The 23,143-nt window shown below is 34.7% G+C and overlaps 1 protein-coding gene across 2 annotated transcripts; it reads right to left on the reverse strand.

Moving 5' to 3' along the window:
• Window positions 1-1,618: 1,618 nt before the first annotated feature.
• On the reverse strand, window positions 1,619-22,431 carry LOC137931807 (fumarate hydratase, mitochondrial-like). 2 transcript variants are annotated; one of them, XM_068775320.1, is made up of 10 exons: window positions 22,237-22,431; window positions 12,201-12,317; window positions 9,780-9,861; window positions 8,396-8,517; window positions 7,344-7,576; window positions 6,320-6,525; window positions 4,988-5,191; window positions 3,759-3,920; window positions 2,954-3,084; window positions 1,619-2,221 (listed from the first exon to the last, which is right to left on the reverse strand). In XM_068775320.1, exons 1-10 carry the CDS (start codon window positions 22,348-22,350, stop codon window positions 2,090-2,092), a joined length of 1,503 nt encoding a protein of 500 aa, XP_068631421.1. In that variant the 5' UTR covers window positions 22,351-22,431; the 3' UTR covers window positions 1,619-2,089. The 2 variants fall into 2 exon arrangements, with proteins under 2 accessions (XP_068631421.1, XP_068631428.1); XM_068775327.1 differs by lacking the exon at window positions 22,237-22,431 and adding an exon at window positions 17,189-17,532.
• Window positions 22,432-23,143: the final 712 nt, after the last annotated feature.

Here is a 23,143-nt window from a genome sequence, read left to right on the forward strand (position 1 = left end):
ATATATTTCATATCACTGAACAATATGTATTGGCCTAATTATTATATGTTTAACATATATGTTTCAGTCAATTGTGTTATATTTTTAAGCTTAATTCAAGCAGTTATTGCTTAATGATTTTCTGATAATTTTGACATTTTCAAGTTTCATTGATATATGTAAATAACTGAGACATATATTTATCAATGCTATATTTATTTTAGTCTGTATGTGTCAAAAGTACATTCCATGTTTATTTCTGGTCATGAAACCAAAGAATTTACCTGAATATTATAGTTTTAAATGTATTGCTAATATAGTAGTTGAAGCATGTGTACATGTGTTTTATTATTCAGTAATTATCAATAAATTTCATGATTTTTTTTCTACAACACCGAGAGAAACATTAAGTTCTGGGTATAATTGTCTTGAGGCAAGTCGGTCCAGCTGAGCTGATTATAGATGGCTAGTGTGACAACATATGCAATACCAGAACCGGAACACCGTGACAAGTTTTATGGAATATGTGGAGTAGTAGAGAACTTTTTTTTTAATTACAAGATCTTGTTGACCCGGTGGAGTGATACTAAAAATAAAATGCACAACATATGCTTGGTACAGATAACAAAAATGTATATATGTAAATTCATCTAACATTTGTAACGGGCTTTATCTTGTAATTACATAGATTGGTTCTTATTTAACTTACTAGGCTTTTCTTTTGGTTTGAAATTTATTAAACATGGGTTTGGAAGGATTGGTAATTTTGTTTATCAGGTAACAATAATTTCAATCATTGATCATCTGTATGTGGAGGTGAGGTCCCCAGAGATTTTCAATATGACTAGTTTTAAGGGGCCTGACTCAAGGGTCTTCAAACAACCTTTGTTGTCATCTGGACATCTTACGCTGTGCTAGCCGATCCGCAGCTACCACTCCACAACTTACAAAGCCCCAAGGATACGTGTTCACGCTATGTGACCTTCCGATTAACTTACCAGACCACTGGGGTATATCGGTTAGTTTAGTTAGCTCAGAATCTCATTCTTATTTGATTTTGTAGAGAAATCCCAAGAATAGTCCTCCTATGTTCATCATTAAGCAACCGAGCTTGTCAAATGTGGCCAAAAGTGAGAGACCATGTTCCATGATCATAGATCAATGTTGGTAAAACCCTGATTAGATGATAGAAAGTCTAGTAAAACAGGGTGTGATATTTTTGGCATTTAATCATATCTTGTTATATATACATGTTTTAATATGTAACTATGTAAACACATCATTACAATCAATGACACTAATTTAATTAAATTAGTAAACAACTGTCTCATTTACTGACAAAGGAAACAAAGGTTCGAAAAGTCATAGGCAAAGCAAGAAGCCATCAGTATGTGTTGTATATAAATTATTTTGGCTCAGTCACTGAAAACATTGAACACATCCCTTATGGCATTAGTCATGATTATTGGTAACAAGAATGCTTAAAATGTCCTCTTTTTTCGTTACTTTATTCAAAAGCATGAACACACATTTACAAGTACGCTTGAACACACACGTACTTACAAACACACGCACACATTTAACTTTGGACAATTCATAGGTCTGTTGGGTCAGCTTGCAACGAAATTAAACAAAGTACTAAAATTTCACAGTATATTTTAACAAACATTCGGCACATGTCAAAAATAACATCAATACTGACAAACAAAACGGGACAAAATGCCCCGGTATAAATAAATTCCTGTCGGATAAGTAGTGATCCTTCAATAAATGCGGCACATACCCATTCGTTGGTAACAATTGCAACAATTTAATAACAATCCACAGAGAAAAAACATTTCAACAATTTCCTATCGTTTTTATTTCGGCTTGCAACACTGACAGGACTTTGTGCATAAACTATACACGTAATAAATTGTATAGAGTATTGATATAGATTACATATATAGTATGTTTCGTTGTTATTTATGTATAATTTTTATCCAAATGAATATTAAAAACACGTCAATTTTCACATTTTAAACAATAAATAATACTAAAATATTGATAAATAGGACCATAACGATGGTGATTTGTTACAAGCACAGTTGGAGGGGAATTGAGAGGTGGTTTACTCGGGTCCAAGCATCTTTTCGGGGCGGACCCACTTGTCAAACTGTTCAGCGGTGAGGTGGCCCAGTTTGATGGCGGCGTCTTTCAGCGTCGTGCCCTCCTTGTGGGCAGTCTTCGCGATAGCGGCAGCCTGAAACATTGCCATGGATTTTATTAAGAATAGTGTAAATTTGCGGAAAGTTTCACATAAGCTTACTGAAATATTGCCATGAGACTAATTTTTATTTTCACCAGATTGTCCCCTGCAAGGGTATAGGACTCCCCCAAAGATCTCTACGTTAACCAATATTGCGCTGTAACAGTCCACCGAATGGTAGGCCTATCCCCACACTCGTCTACCGGCATGTGCAATCTTTCGGACCCAATGGTCATCGGTTGCATTAGCGACGTTCTCCGCCCGCTGCCACTTCAGACGAACAATTTTCCGTGCCACGTAGATGACCAATTTTTTTTGCGAACCTCCTCATATCTGATTCGATTTCACAGCTCCTAGGACATCCTTTCTTCATTGCTCTTTGGGTGACCTTGAGCTTCTCATGACCGAACGAACGACCATGTCTCGGGGATCCGTATGCCATCACCGGCAACACATTGCTAAAGACCTTAGTCTTTGGCGTTGCTGTATTTTAAACAAGATATTTCAGGGCATTCCGAAAGCTGTCTATTCGAGTTGAATTCAACGAGTAATTTCTTTCTAGAAGTTGGATTTACCAAACTGGACGGTTTGACCCTGGTTTATATAATCTTGTACAACTTTGTGTGTAGCACTTCCAATGACTACATTAGACATCAACTTCTTCATAAGGCAAACTGTTACCTAAACGAGGATTGGCTCCAGAGGTGTAGTTTTAGTGTAGCTTACCTTATCGTATCCGATGTGCGGGTTGAGTGCGGTGACCAGCATGAGAGATTCGTTCATGATCTTGGCGATCTTCGCCTCGTTGGCCTGGATGCCGACCGCACAGTGAACGTTGAACGCATTACACCCATCACCTGTAAATCCCTCATATTTTACACATTGACACTCTTTAAAATAATAAACTACCTTTCTTTGTAGACAAAATCTATAATATACTATTAAGAGTGCACGTGTAGCTCAGAAATGGCCCCTTTTATAGTTCGAGCCATTGTTTCGAAATTTGAATTATTTACAAACGAATAATATTTTTTTCCAAAATTATTTTTACTGAGATTATACGACAAAAGTGCAAACTATGTATTTTGAAGTCAAATATAATGACAGCACTTTTACTTGTTAATTATGATCGGTGTTTGGATTTCGCTAATTTTACGGTGGAATACTAATAGTTATTCACATCAGTAATATGTTTCGATTTCCCAGAAGCTTATATAGGTTATATAAATTTAAATATTGAAATAATTCGACAATCAATCGGAACCAAAAATAATCGTTAAGCGTCGCATGTGGCTCGCAGGCCGAAGTTTTTCCACCCCTGATATAACTTATTCATCATCAAAAGGCTTTAAAAGACTACACATATTTCTAAACACCCTTATAAAATGATCACTGATATTTATTACATAATTTTTTTTTACTATGGTAAACAATAATTAATTTTATAATACTACATCACTTGTTATTTATGAAACTATTTTCATGTAACCAATCATCCTGTATAAGTAGACATGTGTTCGTGTGTCCTTACCGATAAGCCGAATAGAGCGCAGCACGTTGGAGACAATAAGAGGTTTGAAAACGTTGAGCTCAAAGTGGCCGTTGGAGCCGCCGATGGTGCAGGCCACGTGGTTGCCCATAACCTGCGCCGCGATCATTGTCATCGACTCGCACTGAGTCGGGTTCACTTTCCCTGTTAATATTTTGTATTAAATTAGTTTAAATATGACACTAACGTAACACGCTCCTTTCAGCCTGTAGACGCCCACTGCAAAGCATAGGCCTCCCCCAAAGATATCTATGGAGGGTATACCATAATCGCCACACTTGGCAGGCAGGTTGGCGATTTTAGTGTGTAATCGAACCAGTGACTTACAATCGCAAGTCTTAATCTTTATCGCTAAGCTACAAGTACTACTACAAATATGGCGTGCGCACAACACAAACTGCTCCCAGACGGCCGGCGCATGCGCAGACGCGTCAAGACACTGACAAACGCAAGACGTATGCCATTCGCTGATTCATTTCCCCGCGTTTTCGCTCATAACTACACTGTGCCGCTAATTATATGGCAGACAAATAATATCCTATCAAGATTTATCGAGTGTTTCATTCTTACACTCCTCGAATAGGGATTAGTATAAAGGAAATACTAAAGGTAGCTAAAATGAGGCAAATGGGTAGTTGTATTGTAATACCATACCTAGCTAGGAGTATAGCAAGCATATCTTTATTTAAATTTTTTGTTTTATGTTTTGTTTGCAACTGTATATGGTTAATGGTTTAATAAACTAAGGAGTGAATCATACACAAACTTAACAAACACAGTGTGGATATTTTTAAGAGAAAATAAAGCTTAAGAATAAATTGCTATACAACCATATTAAGAACATTGTAAATGAAGTAAAAAAGACCCGTTTTAGTTTGTTGTAAACTCTTACAGGTCAGGGAATGTTAGGAACCTAGTTTTAAATTGAAGGATGCTATAAGTTTAGTCTGATTTTGATGAGCTCTGAAGAATTTCCAAGAACATGGTCTTTTTCCGCAATCTGGACTGTATTGTCGGTACTATAAATGAGAATCCTACCCACGCCGCCGTACACCAGCTCGCGGTCACCGCTTTAGAACTTTTCGTCCTAAAAGACTGTTACAAGTAGTGTTCCGTGCTTACTGCAAGTTCATATGTGCAATTCTTCGTTCTACTTTGACCTTTCTTCTTTGGGTCAGGAATTAAAAATATGTCGATAAGAAGACAATCACCAGGCATAATGGAGGATCCAGGCTCGTTCTCAGGTAGCATCAGCTCGGCCAAACCACATCGTGGCCCCGACGCCAGCAGGCGAATGTCGTTCGCGATCTTCATCAGCGACACGGCGAGCACGTTCAGCGCACCGGACACCTCCACCATGGCATCGTGGCAGGCCAGCGCCTCGAACTTGTTCGGTGCCGCTTCAAACGGGATGCCTGCGTATGATAAACGTTATTAGACCAAAACTATATTCGTGGTACCAAATAATATAGCGCTCTTTCACTCGCACTTTTGAAAACAATAGAAAGGGATAGACGATTGCAGCGGGCGTTAATAATTAGAATGAAATGTAAAGATGTGTTTACAGATGAAATAATTGTATGTGTAACACTTATTTCATTTTTGGTGTTACAATAAACTAGAATTTCGATATACAAATTAAATTTTTTTACCATATTAATAATAAAATTATACAAATTTTTCTCATGTTGCTGTCTTTTTGGTTCTACAATCAATGAAATCACATCATCATTCCCTTGTTGTCCTTTTAGACCTTGACCTAAATGATTTGTCTTAGAAAAGAGACACTGATTCGGTCTTTCTCTTTGCCTTCTGAAGCTTATTCTCTAGGATTTTATATCTCTCCTGTTAGTCTCTTGCAAAAATAAAATCTTACAAAAAACAAATTAATTGAATGCCTTTTCTATTTAAATAAATAAAAGCCTACTCATAAAAATAACATATATAACATTATACATGATATCACAGAGATAAAACACAGACCAGCTTCTACTGGCAGGAACGATGATTCTGACTCATTTTCAACCACCACTTCCCTGGGTGTTTTTTTGTGTATGTGTATCTAACAGCATGAGCAATGTACTATATGGACTGTTAATATAGTCTCACATAAGCTCAAAAGTTTCCAAGGAATATGGTTCAAGTTTTCTACTGCAAGCCGTCTAAAGGGTTTTAGTACTTCATTTTAAATTTATGTAAAATAATTTTACGTCTTTTTGTTTTCGCAGGAAGCACAAAACCAGTCATTGTAGCGATATTGGCTGAAAATAAGAACTAAAAAAGGAGAGGTAAGAGACGATTCATTCATTACTGCAATAATCTTGGAAATTGTTCTGTACAAGAGGTGATATGCATTGATGTAGGAAAAGCTTTTCTCTTTTTGTCACTCCACTCCGTTGACTCATAACTATACCGGTACTTATATGTGACAGTGGAAACGGTCATAGGTAGACTTCCCACTAGGTGGGCCCACGAGTCGCTGGAAGTCGCTGGATTCTAGCAGCTGGCGGCTATGGGGTGACGTGATGATGATGATGACTGACCAGTGAGGCAGGCGATCTCGGCGCAGCACTTCTCCGCGAAGCCGATGCGCGTGTTGAGCCCGGTGCCGACAGCGGTACCACCGATGGCGAGGTAGTGCAGGCGGGGCAGCGTGGCGCAAACGCGGTCGATGCCGTACGTCAGCTGCGTCACGTACCCGCTGAACTCCTGCCCCAGCGTCAGCGGCACCGCGTCCATCAAGTGGGTTCTGGTCAAGGCATTTATTTACATTAACAGAAGACAAATTAGGTACACATTTATTTATAATGCCAGAATCTAATTTGATAGAAATCAAATTAAACTCTTCTAAGATCCTTCAGGATCAAAGGCTCAAATAAATATTACAAGTACATAGAAAACAAATGGACACCATTTCATTTGCAACAACTAATTTATATTTATTTTAGCGTTCATTAGTGATATTACATGATATTTTGAAATCCCTTCCACCCTTACCAAGACTTCATTACTACTTGTATAGTGAGATCAGCCAAGGAGTGGAACAATCAACCGGCATCATTGCTTCCAACTAACTATAATTTAAGAGGGTTCAAGACAGGAGTGAATAGGTTTCTTTTAGGTAAGCATGTAGTATAGACATCTTCATCACATAACATCAGGTAAGAGGTTAAAAGCTTTGCCTATAAAAGAAAAATGAAATATTACGTGTAAGAGTGGTTGTAGTACTGTAGCTTCTTGTTCTTCGGTAGCTTCTTCTTCGTCGATTGCTTCTTGTTCGTCGGTTGCTTCTTGTTCGTCTGTTGCTTCTTAATCTTCAGTTGCTTCTTGATGTGTTGACCGCAATTCCGCTAGCCCTTATAATGAGCGCGGAGACTCAACAGCGCGATGCAGATTTTCGTTGCGTCTACTGTGGCGCCATCTGTCATTTATTTGTTTCACTGCCGCCGCCGCCGCGATGCGATTGACGGTCACGTGGGTAAGAGCTTGGTGTTTGAGTGGCGCGCGATATGCACGCCACATACGTTTCAATAAGGTTTAGGAAATTACCATATGTAAGATGCTCACCTGCCAATCTTGACAATCTTATCGAATTCCTTGGCCTTGCACTCGAGGGTGTCTCGTAGCGCGACCAGGCCCGGCATGAGACGGTCGCGAAGCTCCATAGCGACGGCAATATGCATCGCAGTGGGGTACGTGTCGTTGGAGCTCTGCGATTTGTTCACGTGATCGTTGGGGTGAACCGGGTCCTTGCTGCCCAGCTTGCCGCCCAAGATCTGGATCGCGCGGTTCGATATCACCTGGTGATTGAGATTAATTTATTAAATAGGGTCATGATAGATGTTTTCAACTAGTATCAAATATTTATATAAAATTCTTATTTAGAGCGCATAATTGTTTTTTTTTAAATATGATACGTGCGAGTGAAGACCATCAGGGTCGGTCCACGTGGTTTCCGACAGCAGAGCAGTCCTTGCTACACTTCAGTCGCAGCAGTATACACCTGGACGGGTATAGTCCCTCTGCGTGCGAGCGTCACAGTTGTAACTGCCAAAGTAAAGTTTTTAGCTCACGGACCTCTTTCCGTGAGCTCAATTCAGAAGAAGCTGAACGAAACCTGTAGTATCTAACAGCGTAATTATATCGTATAAGCGTATTCATATCACAGAATATCGCAATATGAAAAGAAAGGTCTTTGACTGGTGTCTTCCATGAAGAATTTGAGACTTGGTCGTTTACGATGGGCCTAATAAGGCTCCAGGACAACTAGAGCTTCGCTGCGAGATCGAATCGGGAATGTTGCTCGAAAAATCGCTTTTGAACTGTCGGCCATTGAGGACGAGTGGTTTTAGAATCTAATGGATTCCTAAGATCCTAAGTAAGAAAAGGACATATATATAGCTACTTCTCTTGCATGGCGGAAGTAGCTATATATTGGTCCTTTTCTTACTTAGGTTTTAGAATGGCGACAACGAGCCGGTAGACGCGGCTTGGGCGCAAGACCGGATATCGAGGCAATGTTAGGGGAGACCTATGCTTTGAAGTGTTCTACCATGATGATGATATTTATTTTCATTTTCCTGACTGTATATATAAGTAGTGGTCGAGCATATACTAACCTCATTGGCGTTCATGTTGCTCTGGGTACCGGAGCCCGTCTGCCAGATGACTAACGGGAAGTGACCCTCGCGGTACAGCTTGCCACTGATCACTTCGTCTGCGGCTTGCATGATTGCTTCCGCTGAGGAAACACGGTGGGTCAATTACATACTTACATTATATATGTAAATATATATGAACACACACACACGTATATATAATAAATATACGTGTACTTAACGGTATATCGATAGATGGCGCTAGTAGTCGATTATGTAGGTAGTCGCAAATAATGGCACCAATCATGAAACCTGTATATGTATGTGCATATAATATATTTGTATATATATATTTATATATATGTCACGTTATATATATACATATATATATATACATATACATATATATATATATATATATATGGTCGCGTTTTAGCTTGAAAACGATTTTACCGAATTCATTCTTATATATTTCTTCTAAATATTATGTAAAAGGAAAAATAGAACTTCCAGTGCGGCTTGTATTTTTAATGCCGATAAATAAATTGTAAGGACAGTCGCCTAGTACTTTATAAAAATTATATTGCAGCATACTGTTACATTTAATCTAGCACGGTGTTCCCAAGCTTTATTGGTGCCATAATCCATCCAAGCCTTTATATACATAATTTATGTATAGATTTGATCCCCGTAACAATCAAATTACCCTCTAGTAGGCCGCGCGTAGGAAAACACTGACCTAGTATGAATCCCATCCACTTAAGCAAGAAAAGGACCAATATTTAGCCGCTTCCGCACATGAAGTGGTAGTCGTGCAATAAAGTGCACCGCCCGCCAGCCCGCTGATAAATGCGTATGCGGCAAACAATGCGAATCACACAGGTAACACAGATAAAGATTAAACGCTCTTTGTTTGGCACTAATCAGTGTAACATAACACCTGAAGATGCCCCATGGAGGGGTGAAACACGTGTTGAGTGGTTTGGCGGTGGCGGTTGTGTGTTTTCTTGCTTAGGATGGACTTCCGCGAGGTAACGCCTGATTCCATTAAATATTCCCACACAGCCGCATTTCATCACTGTCTCCATTCATCGTCCGCACCAAACGATAGCCCTTTGTTTATTTGTCTCTTTTAAAAATTAAAAAGTTATATATTCATTTTTATATTTTCTAAAAGGCTTCTCAATAGAGACTCGTAACAGTACAAAGTTTCATATACAGATACGAGATGGCGTTCGAAACGCTGTCATATCGGACAGCGTCAATAGATGGCGCTGGCTGTTCTGACATGAGTACACTAATAGGAATAATAATGTTCGATTACCCCGTAGAAATGCGCAAGCAATTTGCAAGTATAGAACATTATATAGAGTCACTACATTAACATATACAATGTATATCTTACCAATCTTCTTATCGAGTCCGAACTCCATGTTAACTTTTGCGGCGGCCTTCTTCAAAATACCCATCGCTACGACGACCGGATACTGCGACATACAAGTGTACATATAATTTTTGAACTGTATCATTTTTTTTATCAAACCCTAACACGTTTCAACCACTATAAAAATTTTGTAAGAATCATGGGCTTTTTTTTCCTCACGCTCGCCATCTTATTCTAAAAAATCCCCTGTATTTTGTTCTTTATTATTCTTCTTCCATCTTTGATGTGACCCCTCATTCTCTTCTTCCTTCCTTCATAATATCTTTCATTCTTTAACACGTTAAACCCCGGCGGGGGTCACCAGTGGCCCCAAGCAAATAAAACGTTCAACTCTTCTTTTATGGTGTTAAAGACTTTTTTAACACTTTTAATGCCTAATGTGTGTGTCACTTGTGAATTTAATTTGAAAAAAAAAACAGTCTAAACCTCTTATTATGAAATTATAGACATTTTAAAAATATATTTAAAAACTATTTACTTAACAGAACAAAAACCTGAAAAAGCGTGTAGGTCAATTTTAGTCAAAAACCCGCGGCGTTTAACGTCTTAACTTTAATTTACATTATAAATAGCTTTTTATCCGTCGCCACATTTCTCACAATATTAAATTATAATTTTATTTTAATATTAAATTTGTTCGTCCCTTAAAAATTGTTTTCCTATTACTATATCTCAGCTATATCACTGTTATTCGACCTTTGATAATCAGATATACACGTTCCGAGCCGCGGCAACTTTTGAAGAATTTCCATTCAGGCCACGTGGGGCGTATACGACCCGCGCTTTAAAAATTAAGAAAGTCGTTTAAAACGTATACTTTACACTTTTTCAATACTGCAAAGCTATAATTAGCGCGAAAATAATTATAAATTTCAATATGCATTATATACGCGAGTGCGTGATATGAAGTTATATATATTACCCTACAATTTATTTGTTAAAGAATCCTTTGTTTTATTAATGAGAACTGCAAATGGCCTGAACGAAAAGTACAACGGGGGTCGTATACGCCCCGCATGGCATGGAATGTGCTGACATAAGGCAAGACAGTTTTTTACCTGACCATGTATTGGGTGATTTTTGTCTGTCTGTTTTGTTTCACTAGACGCTTATATACCTCGGTAGCCAGATAAACAAGGACCTACTCAGTATTTTTATTAACAACTTTGTTACATTCCAAGTTGTAAATTTTACATACACCACACAGAAACAAGTTTGAGCGTATGAATTTCAAAATGTCTTTGATTTGGCATTTACATGCACTTTTGAATCGTCAACTGTCCAAGAAAAGTTGGCCAAAAATTAAACAGTTGCACTTTTTATTTGATATTTAACAATTTTTGACGAGGACATTATAGTATAAACCATGCAAATGTTTCAACAAACCAAGTTCCACACATCTCTATCAATTAAAAACTCTTGAATGCTTTTTAATTTTAGGCTTAATAAATACATTAACAAACTTAAATTAAACGGTTTTTGATACCCATATTGTGGTGGTTGTGGAAAAATATGTGCCTAGTCCACCATATTGGAACGGCGTCCATCTTGAATTTTAAATTTTGACATAATCATCGTGCTTTACTAGTGTAGCCCTTTCATTTGAGACCCATATTAGGTTAGGTTAAGGAAAAATATGTAATCCGCCATTTTGTATCGGCGGCCATCTTAGATTTATAATGTTATTGATTTTATTATATTGTATTGTCATCTAAATTAAATGTGTTACCAAATTTCAGATCAATCTGACAACGGAAAGGTGCTTAAATTTCAATTTCTAATTTTGACCCAAATAAATTCCGTACGGGTCGAACTAAATAAAACCGTTTAAAAAAGTTTGAGATATCTCGTGGAACTTTAATCTATATATATAAAAATGAATATTTGTATGTCCTTTATACAATCGCAAACTATGCATTTGATCATGTGATTACCTTCAGCAAAGTCGTTGTGCATGAAAACCACGATTTCTAAGTTGGTATAGTAACCAATTTTCGACAGATGGCGACACTGTCATTCCAATGAATTTCACAAATAGCCGCGACAGTTCACGCTGATTCAAATTGAAACGAAAACAGCGAACGAACAATGGCGTGTCGAGTTGTAGGTGACAAAAAAATTTATGTTAAAAATCATGTTCGGCTTACATAATTAAAATAAACACGATAAATGAACTAAGTATATTTATCCATTTCGTTTTCGAACAGTGAAGTCGCGGGCAAAGGAGGTGTATAATACAAAAGGATTTGAAAGCCGAAGGCGCTTTAAAAGCCAGAAGGGCTTACAGCGCCGAGCACCAATACAATATGGTTACACAATCACCTACAATTCTGCACATACTTTTGTAGTATATTCTTATTTGAGCATTACACATGTACTTACCGGCATACGTTCCTCAATCCCACCAATGGGGAAGTTTATAACTGAACGGACCGTTTGAGCGCCATACAGCCTGTCATCCGGCACGTCAACCTCCCCCATAGTATCCTTCTCCTTCCGCTGAAATTCAAATTCAGTCATTTCAATATTCAAATAATCCGTTGACATGTAACGGCGAACTAGCCGAAGGCCTTATTTACCAGTTACACCTATGGGCTGTGCACAGATAATAAAGGTAAAATTCAAATGAAATTAATAAAGAATATAACAAAGCATTTAACCCTTAGTAGTCTGATTTACGAAAGTAATTTTTTTTAATATTACTGTGTTTGCTTAAGGGTCTAGATGAAGGGAAAAATAGATTTTTTTTTATTTCATTGAAAAGAATATTATACAACAGTAAAATACGTACAGCCAACCTATAAAAAAAAACTAATAGTAATGTGAACATTCGGTTTAAAAGATTGGTGTCAAAATTGAAACTCTAGGCTATTAAGGGTTAAATATACCAGTGATTACAACTATAATAATATACGAATAAAATATATGTCGGCTGATAAAACTTCACAAAGGTAGTGTGGGACTGAGATAGTGTTCTATGAAGCCGAAATTAGCCAATTGTCTTTTTCTAAACGTCGATGTGCAATATTTATCGCCGGGTGTACAATGTACATTGTGTTAGAGTAAGACGACACGCTTTTGCGGTATGTAGGTTGAATCTAAAATAGTTCATTTTATTAATGCATCCATTAGCAACTCATTGAACTCTATTCCTAGTGAACTCGAAAAGTGGTAGTCCAGTAGGGGATTGTGACTTGCTATCAAAGGTCGCAAATTCGTTTTTTTTGGTACATTAACATATTTGCTAACAAGAAAGATTCCAGAGGATGAACAGCAGTGCCCTCTTCGTACCATAATAACACACTTTGATCGCCAACCTGTCTGCCAAGCGTGGCGATTAAAGTATGTCCTCCCATAGATATCTATGGATGCGGCCTATGCTTTGCAGTGTTTGATTTATTATTTCTTAACTGATATAATTTAACGTAAATAAACACTCAAATATCCTTATAATATAACTTGATCTCTATTTTGTATTGAAACTCACAGAAATCTTTTTCAGATATATTATACTTGCGATACATTCTCTGGCATGTCAAACTCAATATCTCTATTCTTTTGCAAAGGTACCTTAAATAAATCTCATATCGTAGAAACATTTTTATAGATAATTCTAGAATGTAGATAGCCTTATAAAGTATCCTCTATATATAGTTCAGTGACCTCTATACATTTATAAATTTTAATGATACATTCAAATGTACTATTTATACACATAACGTTAAACTCAAGGCGTGTCTGTATGTTGATCTATCAAGTTTCCTCGCCTGCTTTAATATAGTCAGTGGTATATGTTGGATAATTTTCACGTCATTAAAACTAATTCTAGACGTTTCCATTCAAAGATAAACTCGGCGTAGATTGGCATCGAGTAACATTTAACAATGAAAAATGTTTGCCCCTTGCGGTAAACATGTTACCTCATATCTCTATATTTACATATATGGTAAAATACACATAGCTTATCTAAACAATACAATATAATTTCTACAAATTTATCAATGTAGCTGAACGAAAGTCGAAGTGTTCAAGTTGAAGTGGTCAGGTCATAAAGAACAGGAGACGACTGACTTCAAGGTGGACCGGACACAAAACCTCCAACTTTCCAACCGGTCTTATTACTAAGTTATAAGGGCATATAGTTCAACAGTGGGCGTTCTACTCCTAAATTCATAAATACAATTTTTTTTTAAAGAGCGTTTATTTAAAGTTCACATATACAATTTTACATTAGTTAACTAAAAATAAATATATCGTCAACGTTCTGTTCGTCTGTTGTTGGCAAGTTTCTCCATTCCCTTCCATTCCATTCCGTTTTCTGCCAGTCTTGACCATAAACTACCTGCTCTCATTTCATTCTCCCATCGTCTAAATTGCCGGCCGAATTCTCCTCCCATTCTTGGTGTACCAAAACACTTTTCTACTCCATTGTTCTATGCATCTGGATCTCCAGATCCAGATCTCCATACCCAGTCCATAGCCAAAAGTTTTTTTTTTACTTTTGTCGTGACTTCCGAGACCCTTATTTCCTACTTGAAACAAAGTACAGAGTGCTTGACATCAAATACATTTCAACCTTCCGGCCAATCGACATGTATTTTTGGAAACTATTTGTGATATAGTTGACATGTGAATAACACAAGTAAAAAAAAATAAACCGCAAACCAAAACCACAGATGTTCATCAGTTATCAAAAAAATTTTCGTGTCCCAATTTAACTGAAAACACCGCAGTTTCCGTGAAACACAGTCAACGAATAGATAACAAACTGAAGATATATTATTAATTAGGTTTAACGAGAACTCTTTCTTTTTAGAATAACTTTTAATAGAGAACCATAGAGATACAATTCCGATATATTTCTCCTTTTTCTAAAGATATATAATTCTGATTTGGAATTTAGATTCTAGAGAAGATATTTTTTTTGGTCTGAAACTCTTGCCGAGAAAAACACAGAAGGTACTCAATCTAAACTTTGTTTAAACTCGGGGGCACTCTTCTGAACATCTGCTCAGGTCTTTAACCCTTTTCTTACCGCAGTCCGTTCCGCCGAAGTGACGCTACTGAACCGGCTTCACTTTCACTTCCAAAGAATTGTTTTCGACTGAAGGCGCATTCATAACAAAATTGATTGCACCCTAAGAAGAATCAATTCAATAATAAGGCAACATGAGGAACGGCAAATGGATGCCGGCTAACTCGGGCGCTGGTAATGAAAGGGTTTTTTTTATGAGGCCCCCGCTATTGGGACCTCTCCTTCCATCCCTATTTTGTTGATAACAGAGTTTTTTTATTTCTTAACAATTTTTTCACATGATTTTTTTATTTCCGTCCTCGTCTTCCATAGTTCACAATATCTTTTTTTCTTCCTTCTATCATTCCATAATTCCATCTTCCTTTCTCAATAATTCCATTCCTTTCATCCATCCTCAAACACTTCAGTTGTATTTTATATTGCAGTATCAGTGTAATGAAAGGATTAAACCCCATTCAGTACTATGAAGTAACCAGGTGCAAAGGTTGGTGGTAAGACAAAAGCCTCCCACAAAGATATCTGTGAGATTTATCAATCGCCACGTTAGGTAGACGTATTGGCGATCAGTGTGATATTACAGTACGCAAAGGACGCTACTGCTCAACGTCTGGAAGCTTATTTATGACCAATGTAGTGTACTCAGTGGCGTACCTAGAACTTTTGCCGCCCGGGGCGATCTCCAGTTTGCCGCCCTTTCTATTATATGTCAATCAAATAGTGGTTTTCGATTTAAAAAAATATTGATATATCACTTCAAAGTAATCACATAAACTTTTCAAAAGAAATGACATTTATAAACTGACATCAAAAAAAATAGTTAGGAAAAATTGCCGAACAAAGTCGTAAAGATCCATTTACGAATTCAACGAATTTTAATGAATACAATAAAATAAAATTATTATCTTGTTCTTGAATTAGAATCCAAAATTTACACTAAAATGCATTTATATACACCATAATTTATATAAATCAAATATTAAACTTATAATAATCATATATTATTCAAGAAAGAATATAAATTTGAAATGAAAAAGTTGCTTTTTACAACTAATAAGTAAATATAAAAAATGCCGCCCCAAGGTAAGTGCCGCCCGGTGCGGACCGCACCCACCGCCCCCCCCCCCCCCTAGGTACGCCACTGAGTGTACTTAGTAGATGCCACATGAAAACTGTGAAAGCTATATCGGATATATGATAATGCTATTATTTCGTAAAACAATCACATTATATTGTTCACAGGCATAAAACAATTTGCACCAAATTACCGCACGTCGCCACTCTACGCGTGTATTATATTACCGTTCAGTCATAATCCGCCTCAAATGAACAGTGGCTGTTATGAAAACAAAAACGTTATTTCGTTATAGCATATAGCAGTTGGATAGCTGTAAAATTAACAACAAACATACTTCCTCTCCAATGGCCAACTTAATAAAGCAATGACATAAAAATTTAAAGAATATATATATTTCTTGAACCATAATTTTTGATATGAATACAGAGCTATCGCATCACTGCGATAGTGACATCGCTCTCCAAAAGCAAACTGTGTTGTCTTACTATCCGGTGTGCCAAATCAATTGCCGCGTACCAGAAGCTAAGTTTTTATTCGCTCGTATCTCTGTAACTTATGTGCGTAACTTCAGAATAATAAATACGACGAAACTTAACGTATATTCCTGTGGTAAAATTCGCTTCAGACTATTAGAAACAAACTTTATGGTTAGTAATTAGGTTATAAATTAAAATCTGGCTAGATAACTTTCATATCACTAGTTAATAAGATTCGCGTTTATTATGAATTGAATCGATTTATATATATATATATATATAGACAGGTAGACCAGACTATAGATAGGTTTGAAGCGGCTTGCATCCCGCGTTTTCAGAGGATCTTAATGTGGTGTCTGTCCATCTGTGGACGTCAAAATTCAAACTTTCCATCCCCTGGGTCATGTGGGTTACTTTCATAAATCGGCAAATCAACCAAGATGTCAAAAGACAGATTCCAAAAAAAAATACTTCTTATATTTCATACAAAGATGTCTTAAAATTAGGTAAATATAATTATTTAAACTATCAGTTGATTTAGCAAAAACAACACATAGCAACGTTGTTAGTGGAGTCGTGAAATATGTTGTAACATTACATTTATATTGATAACCTTATTACGAAAACAAAGTGTAACTATATAAACAAGTTATACAATAATATGTCTTATCTCTATAAATATACGGCACAAGACACTAGAACAATAATCGAAAGTTTAAAGTTATCTAATGCAACAAGATCCAACGAAGCAAAAGTCACAAGAAACACAAAAATATCAACTCACCGTTTTACCGCTCGACTTGCCCCCATCAGGGGTCATACAGGTAGTACACGCCATTATAAAATATCAATTCACAAACGAAATATAAAATAAAATAAATATAAAAGCCGAAAAATACGTGCCGAAATTTTCTGTTGTAAAATGACAAGACAGATTAAGTGCCAGATACGAAAAGGAAAAAATTAAACAAAAGCGCGTCAAAGCGGCCAGTGATTTTATGTTTTTAAACAGCGGCCTGCTAAATAGCGTTTTAAATTAAAAACGCTTTTTTTTATAACGGACCGTCACGAGTTTACAATGCCACGTAGCGGCTGGAGACACACTGAGGAAACCAGTCGGGCGTCCCCTCCACAATGCGAACGGGGCGACTTGTAAACGATTTTATAGCGCCTTTATCATATACTCTAGCAGCGTGGGAGTTTCGAATACGTTATAACAATACTGCTATTTGTTTCAAACGTTCACGTTAATTTATATGCTACTTATTTTTGTGCCTGAAATAAAAATGACAGGCACTTTTCCTAAGTCATAACATGTAGTTGTATCTATTATCTATGAAGAATTTAAAGAAATATAACACCTAAGTTATAGAACTAAATAAGTTGTAAAAAAATAACTAGAAATCTAATTCAATATTTTTTTATAAAATCAGATCAAAGAAAATTCTACACAAAAAAAATTGTGTTTTAAAACATGATTTATTAGATCCCAATTGCTCATCAATTTCACACTACTTCAATTAATAAAACTGCTAATTATTCATTTTAATGAACTATGAAGTTACTTCTGTAAAATTAAAAAAGAGGTTACAGAGAGAAATATACTGACTTTAAACAGGTTAGGCAATGGAACCTTTTTTTTACTGAACAACTTACTAATTTAAAAACATAAATAGACATAACAATTAGAAAGTTTTTAAAAGTGCTATAACAATACTACCCACAAAAATATTAGTCATTCTTAAGATTGATGGATGACCTTGTAAAGTTTAAAAAAAAGGCTAGATGTAGACCGCTTTCAACAGGTCTTATTATATATATATACATTTAATCAATGGAAATATCCATGTAATTTTAAATAAATGGACACATTAAACATTGTATATAACAAATTAGAGTAATTCATTGTAAATTTTAAACATTTTCTTCACATTAAACACGCCATATATATCTTAAATAGTTTGTACAATAAACATAATACATATACATATTTTATAATAATTTTTTTATAATTAAAGTATATGTTGATAAACCAAAAACATTATTTTAAAAAAAATTCTGCTAGAGAAATATAAGAGGTAATTCAAATGAAATTTTGTTTACATAAATTTACCTTCATATATTCCAGTGGATAGTTCACTGTTCGTGATAATCACAATCTGAAGTCTTAAATATTTTTTCATATATATTAAATAATGAGATACTACACTCTACTAAGACTTTTCCTTGCACAAGTCCACATTTCAATTATAAGTGCATAGTGTGCGCTGTTCAAACAATTCACTTCAGAGCCAATATGTTAACCATATGTTATACTAACAATGGTATAAAATACAGAAATAAAGTCTAATGTTGCTAATGACATGAAAAGGATATCCTGTGTATAAGTGCAACTTTTTTTAATTTACATGTGTTAGTGTTGCCAGTGAAGTGTTCTATTGGTGTACACAACTAGATATGTTAAGGCTAGAGCAATTATGAATAGAGACTCATGTGGAGAAAAACGCATATTACAGTATTTAATGGAATCAGGCGTTACCTTGCGGAAGTCCATCCTAAGCAAGAAAAGGACCAATATTGAGCCACTTCCGCACATGCAGTGGCAGTCGTGCAACAAAGTGCACCGCCCGCCAGCCCGCTGATAAATGCGTATGCGGCAAACAATGCGAATCACTCAACCGCCACCGCCAAATTACTCAACACGTGTTTCACCCCTCCACGGGACATCTTCAGGAGTTATGTTACACCGGTTAGTGCCAAACACATAGTGCTGCGCAGAAGTGGCTAAATATTGGTCCTTTTCTTGCATATTACAGATTAGAATTGATAGTAAGGTTAATATATAAATCTATCTTCACATATCTAAAGATATCCATTCCATGGTGGGTAAGTGACTTTTCAGATTACAGTTACCAATCACAAACACAGCTTTAGCGAGACATTTCAATCCATATATGTCTACTTTTATTTACAATAAAATACTTGGATCTTATTACAACATTAAACACTGCTCTGTACATGAAGCTAAATTTAAAATTTCTAAGTAGTCATTATCTCTATCATATAATGGGACTGAAAATGCTTTTAAAGGTATAAAATAATAATTGGGTCTGTTCCCTTATTTTGCACCCTGAATTAAATATTTATTAATATATTTATTATAATATAAAAATGGATCTATTTCATATATATGTATTTATTGTAATAATGACTGGTTGTTACAACAGATTTTGTACTACACAAAGATATTTGCATGTCGGAGAAAATTTATTTATGTATCTTATTAAATAAATTATTTTTGGATTGATAAAAATTTACCTATACTGTTGTTAAACTACAATATAAGTTTTTTATTTATTCATAAAACAACCTTACCTAAAAGGATAAGGGCACTTTTAAAAAAAAAATGATTTGTCATCATTGGTCATTCTCAGTGCCCAGTGTGACCAAAACAAATGGGTATTTATTTATATATAAACATTGATTATGAAATAAAGAAATTTTTTTAACTAAAAATGCTATATAGTTTATATAGCATTTATAAAGCTATATAAGCTAACCAGGGGTAGCAAAACTCTGATATCGCGAAACATTTTTCGAAATTTAGAATTTCTCTCGAGTCGCAGTTAAATATGCAATTAAAAGTGGCAATTTTTTTTAATCATATTTATTGATATTATTCAAACAAAAGTACAAAATATGTGTATTGATGTTAGATATAATGGCCCACTTATTTGACAGCACTCCTAATAACACTAAGATGCCAGTTAGTTAATTATGATCAGTCTTTGTATTTCACTAACATAATGGTGGAATAATAATAATAATTATTATTCACACCAGTAATTTGTTTCGATTTTCCAGAAACTGACATAGGTAATATAAATTTTAAATATTGAATTAATAATTCGACAATCAATTGAAGCCAAAAATAATCATATAGAGCGGCATGTGGTTCGAATGCTGCAGTTTGACCAGCCTTGCTATATACCACACTGTTAAACAATCTGAAGTTTTTTCAGGTTGGAACATTATGTAATATTTGGACTAAACATATTACAATTACGTAATTATATAAAAATTTATAGTATTGTAAACATTATTGACAATATTGGTACAGTGACAATTCAAAATCCATATGTATTTAGGAATCTATTTAAAGTAATATATGTATCATTGAGATACATAGAATATTTTGAAATGTAGGTATAGTTGGCCTTTCACTCTCTATATGTATCCTATAAATCAGGAATTTGATTGACTTTCTCTTGTCAATATATTGTTATAAATTTCATTATAATAAAATACTGGTAAATGCTAAACTGAAAACAATTCATTAATATAAACCACTAATCAAAACTGAATGATGCACGATTAGAATTTATAGACAGTAGATTAGACCGCCTCTTTGACCATATGAAATGTTTCTTCTTTCTTTTCCTACTTATTGTCTATCGTGTACAAAAAATTGTCAATAAATAATTAGAAGAAACGCTGCCAAATTTCTTATTAAAATTTTCAAGTACATTCATTTTTCACATCTCATCTCGTTTTTTTTTATTTCACATAAATATCTGTATATATTCTTATGTTTATTAAAAGTGTTACATTATGTGCAGCCTGCTAAATAATATTAAAATTTAAATTGGCCTATTGATTAAAAAAGTTACTCACCTCTGTTATAAATAGACTATATAAAGTGCTCAGTATAATATAAATTACATTAATTATTTTATTCTCTTATAATGCGACAGGTGTATAACTTCTGGCAGTAGAATATACAGGGACTGATAGTAAAAAATATATAGTTTTATTAAACAATAATGTAAATTTATACACGGTTTTTCTTGCTATTTTATCATTGAATTATTTATTTTTACAACCACTTCTTCAGAGTTTCACACCTAATTCTGGTCACCCTGTATATGTATCCTACAAACCAGAATAAAGTAACATTGGCCTTATATCTCTTCTAGTATAGTTAATTTTACAATGCCCATTTAAATACCATAATAGTTTATATAATCTACAAAAAGTACTAGTGTCACCAATGCTTGGATAGATCATGTAACAAAAGAATGGTATCTTTAAAGAAGCATATTTTTATACACAAACTATTTAATGTAATATATGAAAAGTGTTTGTCCCCTTTGTGGGTGGAAGTCTTATTCATTGCTAGCTGATCTGTTGTCTCCATTTTAAAACCTAAAGTTCCCGCGGTCATCTGTTATGTGCAATGTGTGGCCACTGTCACTTCAAGTAATATTTACACCAAAGTGATCTATGACCTTGGCAGCTGCTGAATTTTGTTAACTAAATAATGTAACAACCCTAGCTTTCAAGATAATCCCTCGAAGATTAGCTGCTAAGACATCTAGATCACTCACTCATTATTTATCTCAATAGTTAGTGATAATGAACTAAGGATGCATTTACTTGCAACTGTTATTATATGGTGGACCTGTCCTCTTGCTATATTTAATTAATGTTGTATAATTTACAATTTCACATGTTGTACATTAAGTATGTAATAAAGATATTTGAAAATAAGTTTCTATACATGCAAGAAACTGATGGATTTTGGAGGCATTGATGGATGTTATTATGGGAAGTATTCATTTATTATTTAAATAAAAATAACTTGACTAGTTTGTAGTTTTATTTTCAAAACAGTTTGAAGACAGATCTATTGATAAAAATAACAAAACATATGTATATAATATTTTTTTTTACTTATTCTCTTATTCTAGAGTAAGATTAATAAGAAAACTAATGAAAAAAATTATAAATATAACTATTTTTTTAAATATTTTAACTGGTTATGCAACTTACCGCTTGGATTTTGGTTGTGGAAAATTCATGTTTTTTCAGAAGATGAACGACACTACGAAAATTTTTAGAAGAGCTTGCAAAAATTAAAGGTATTTTCAACATGGTCAGAGCCATGATTTATGTTATATTACAATATATAAAAATTAAATTCTACGTTTATTAGACAGCAATGTGACATATATACAGTTGCCCGTTGCGTTTAACAACATTGCCAGTATTTTAGAACCGCATAATAAAAAACTTCTTTTTATAGTCGACATAAACTTTAAAAAAATTTTACTTTTGCACAAATCAAGTTGGTTGTTAATTTTCATAAAAGATTTAATTATCAACTTAACATTTCCTTGATTATGACGAAATTTATTTCGCACTGAGGTATTAACTGAGAATTATTAATTATGTCTTGAAGTATAACAAGATATTTATAGTAAAGGTTTTATTTAAATTTAAGAAAAATTAATACAAATAAGAGATATTGTTATTAATATGATCAATAATAATCTTTTGGGCAGTGTCATACTTATACACAATTATTAGTCATGTCAATTTATAAAAGACTTGAAAAAGTAAATAAGTCATTATTAAGATGTGTAAGGATTATAAAAATAAAATGTACATAATTGATATTTCATCCAAACTTTTAAGAGGACATGTATTTTTATATATAGCAAACATATATGTACCAAACAATATTTACACCAAGAGAATGAAACTTCAAATGTTATAGGTATAATTTATTTAACAGACTGGCCGATAGTTATTTGGTAGACGAATTTCATGGTGGTTATTGATACGTAATTTTTGGATACCAATAAATTTTATGTGACATAGTTTAAACTTACTTTGATAGCAACTTTCAGGTTTAGTTCCTGTAGTGTGGTGCACGATTTAAGATGTGTTAATTTTT

Source organism: Battus philenor, unplaced genomic scaffold (assembly GCF_028537555.1).
Source record: "Battus philenor isolate CCGP_79_NKW_IND1 unplaced genomic scaffold, ilBatPhil1.0.hap1 SCAF_11, whole genome shotgun sequence".
Classification (NCBI taxonomy): domain Eukaryota; kingdom Metazoa; phylum Arthropoda; class Insecta; order Lepidoptera; family Papilionidae; genus Battus; species Battus philenor.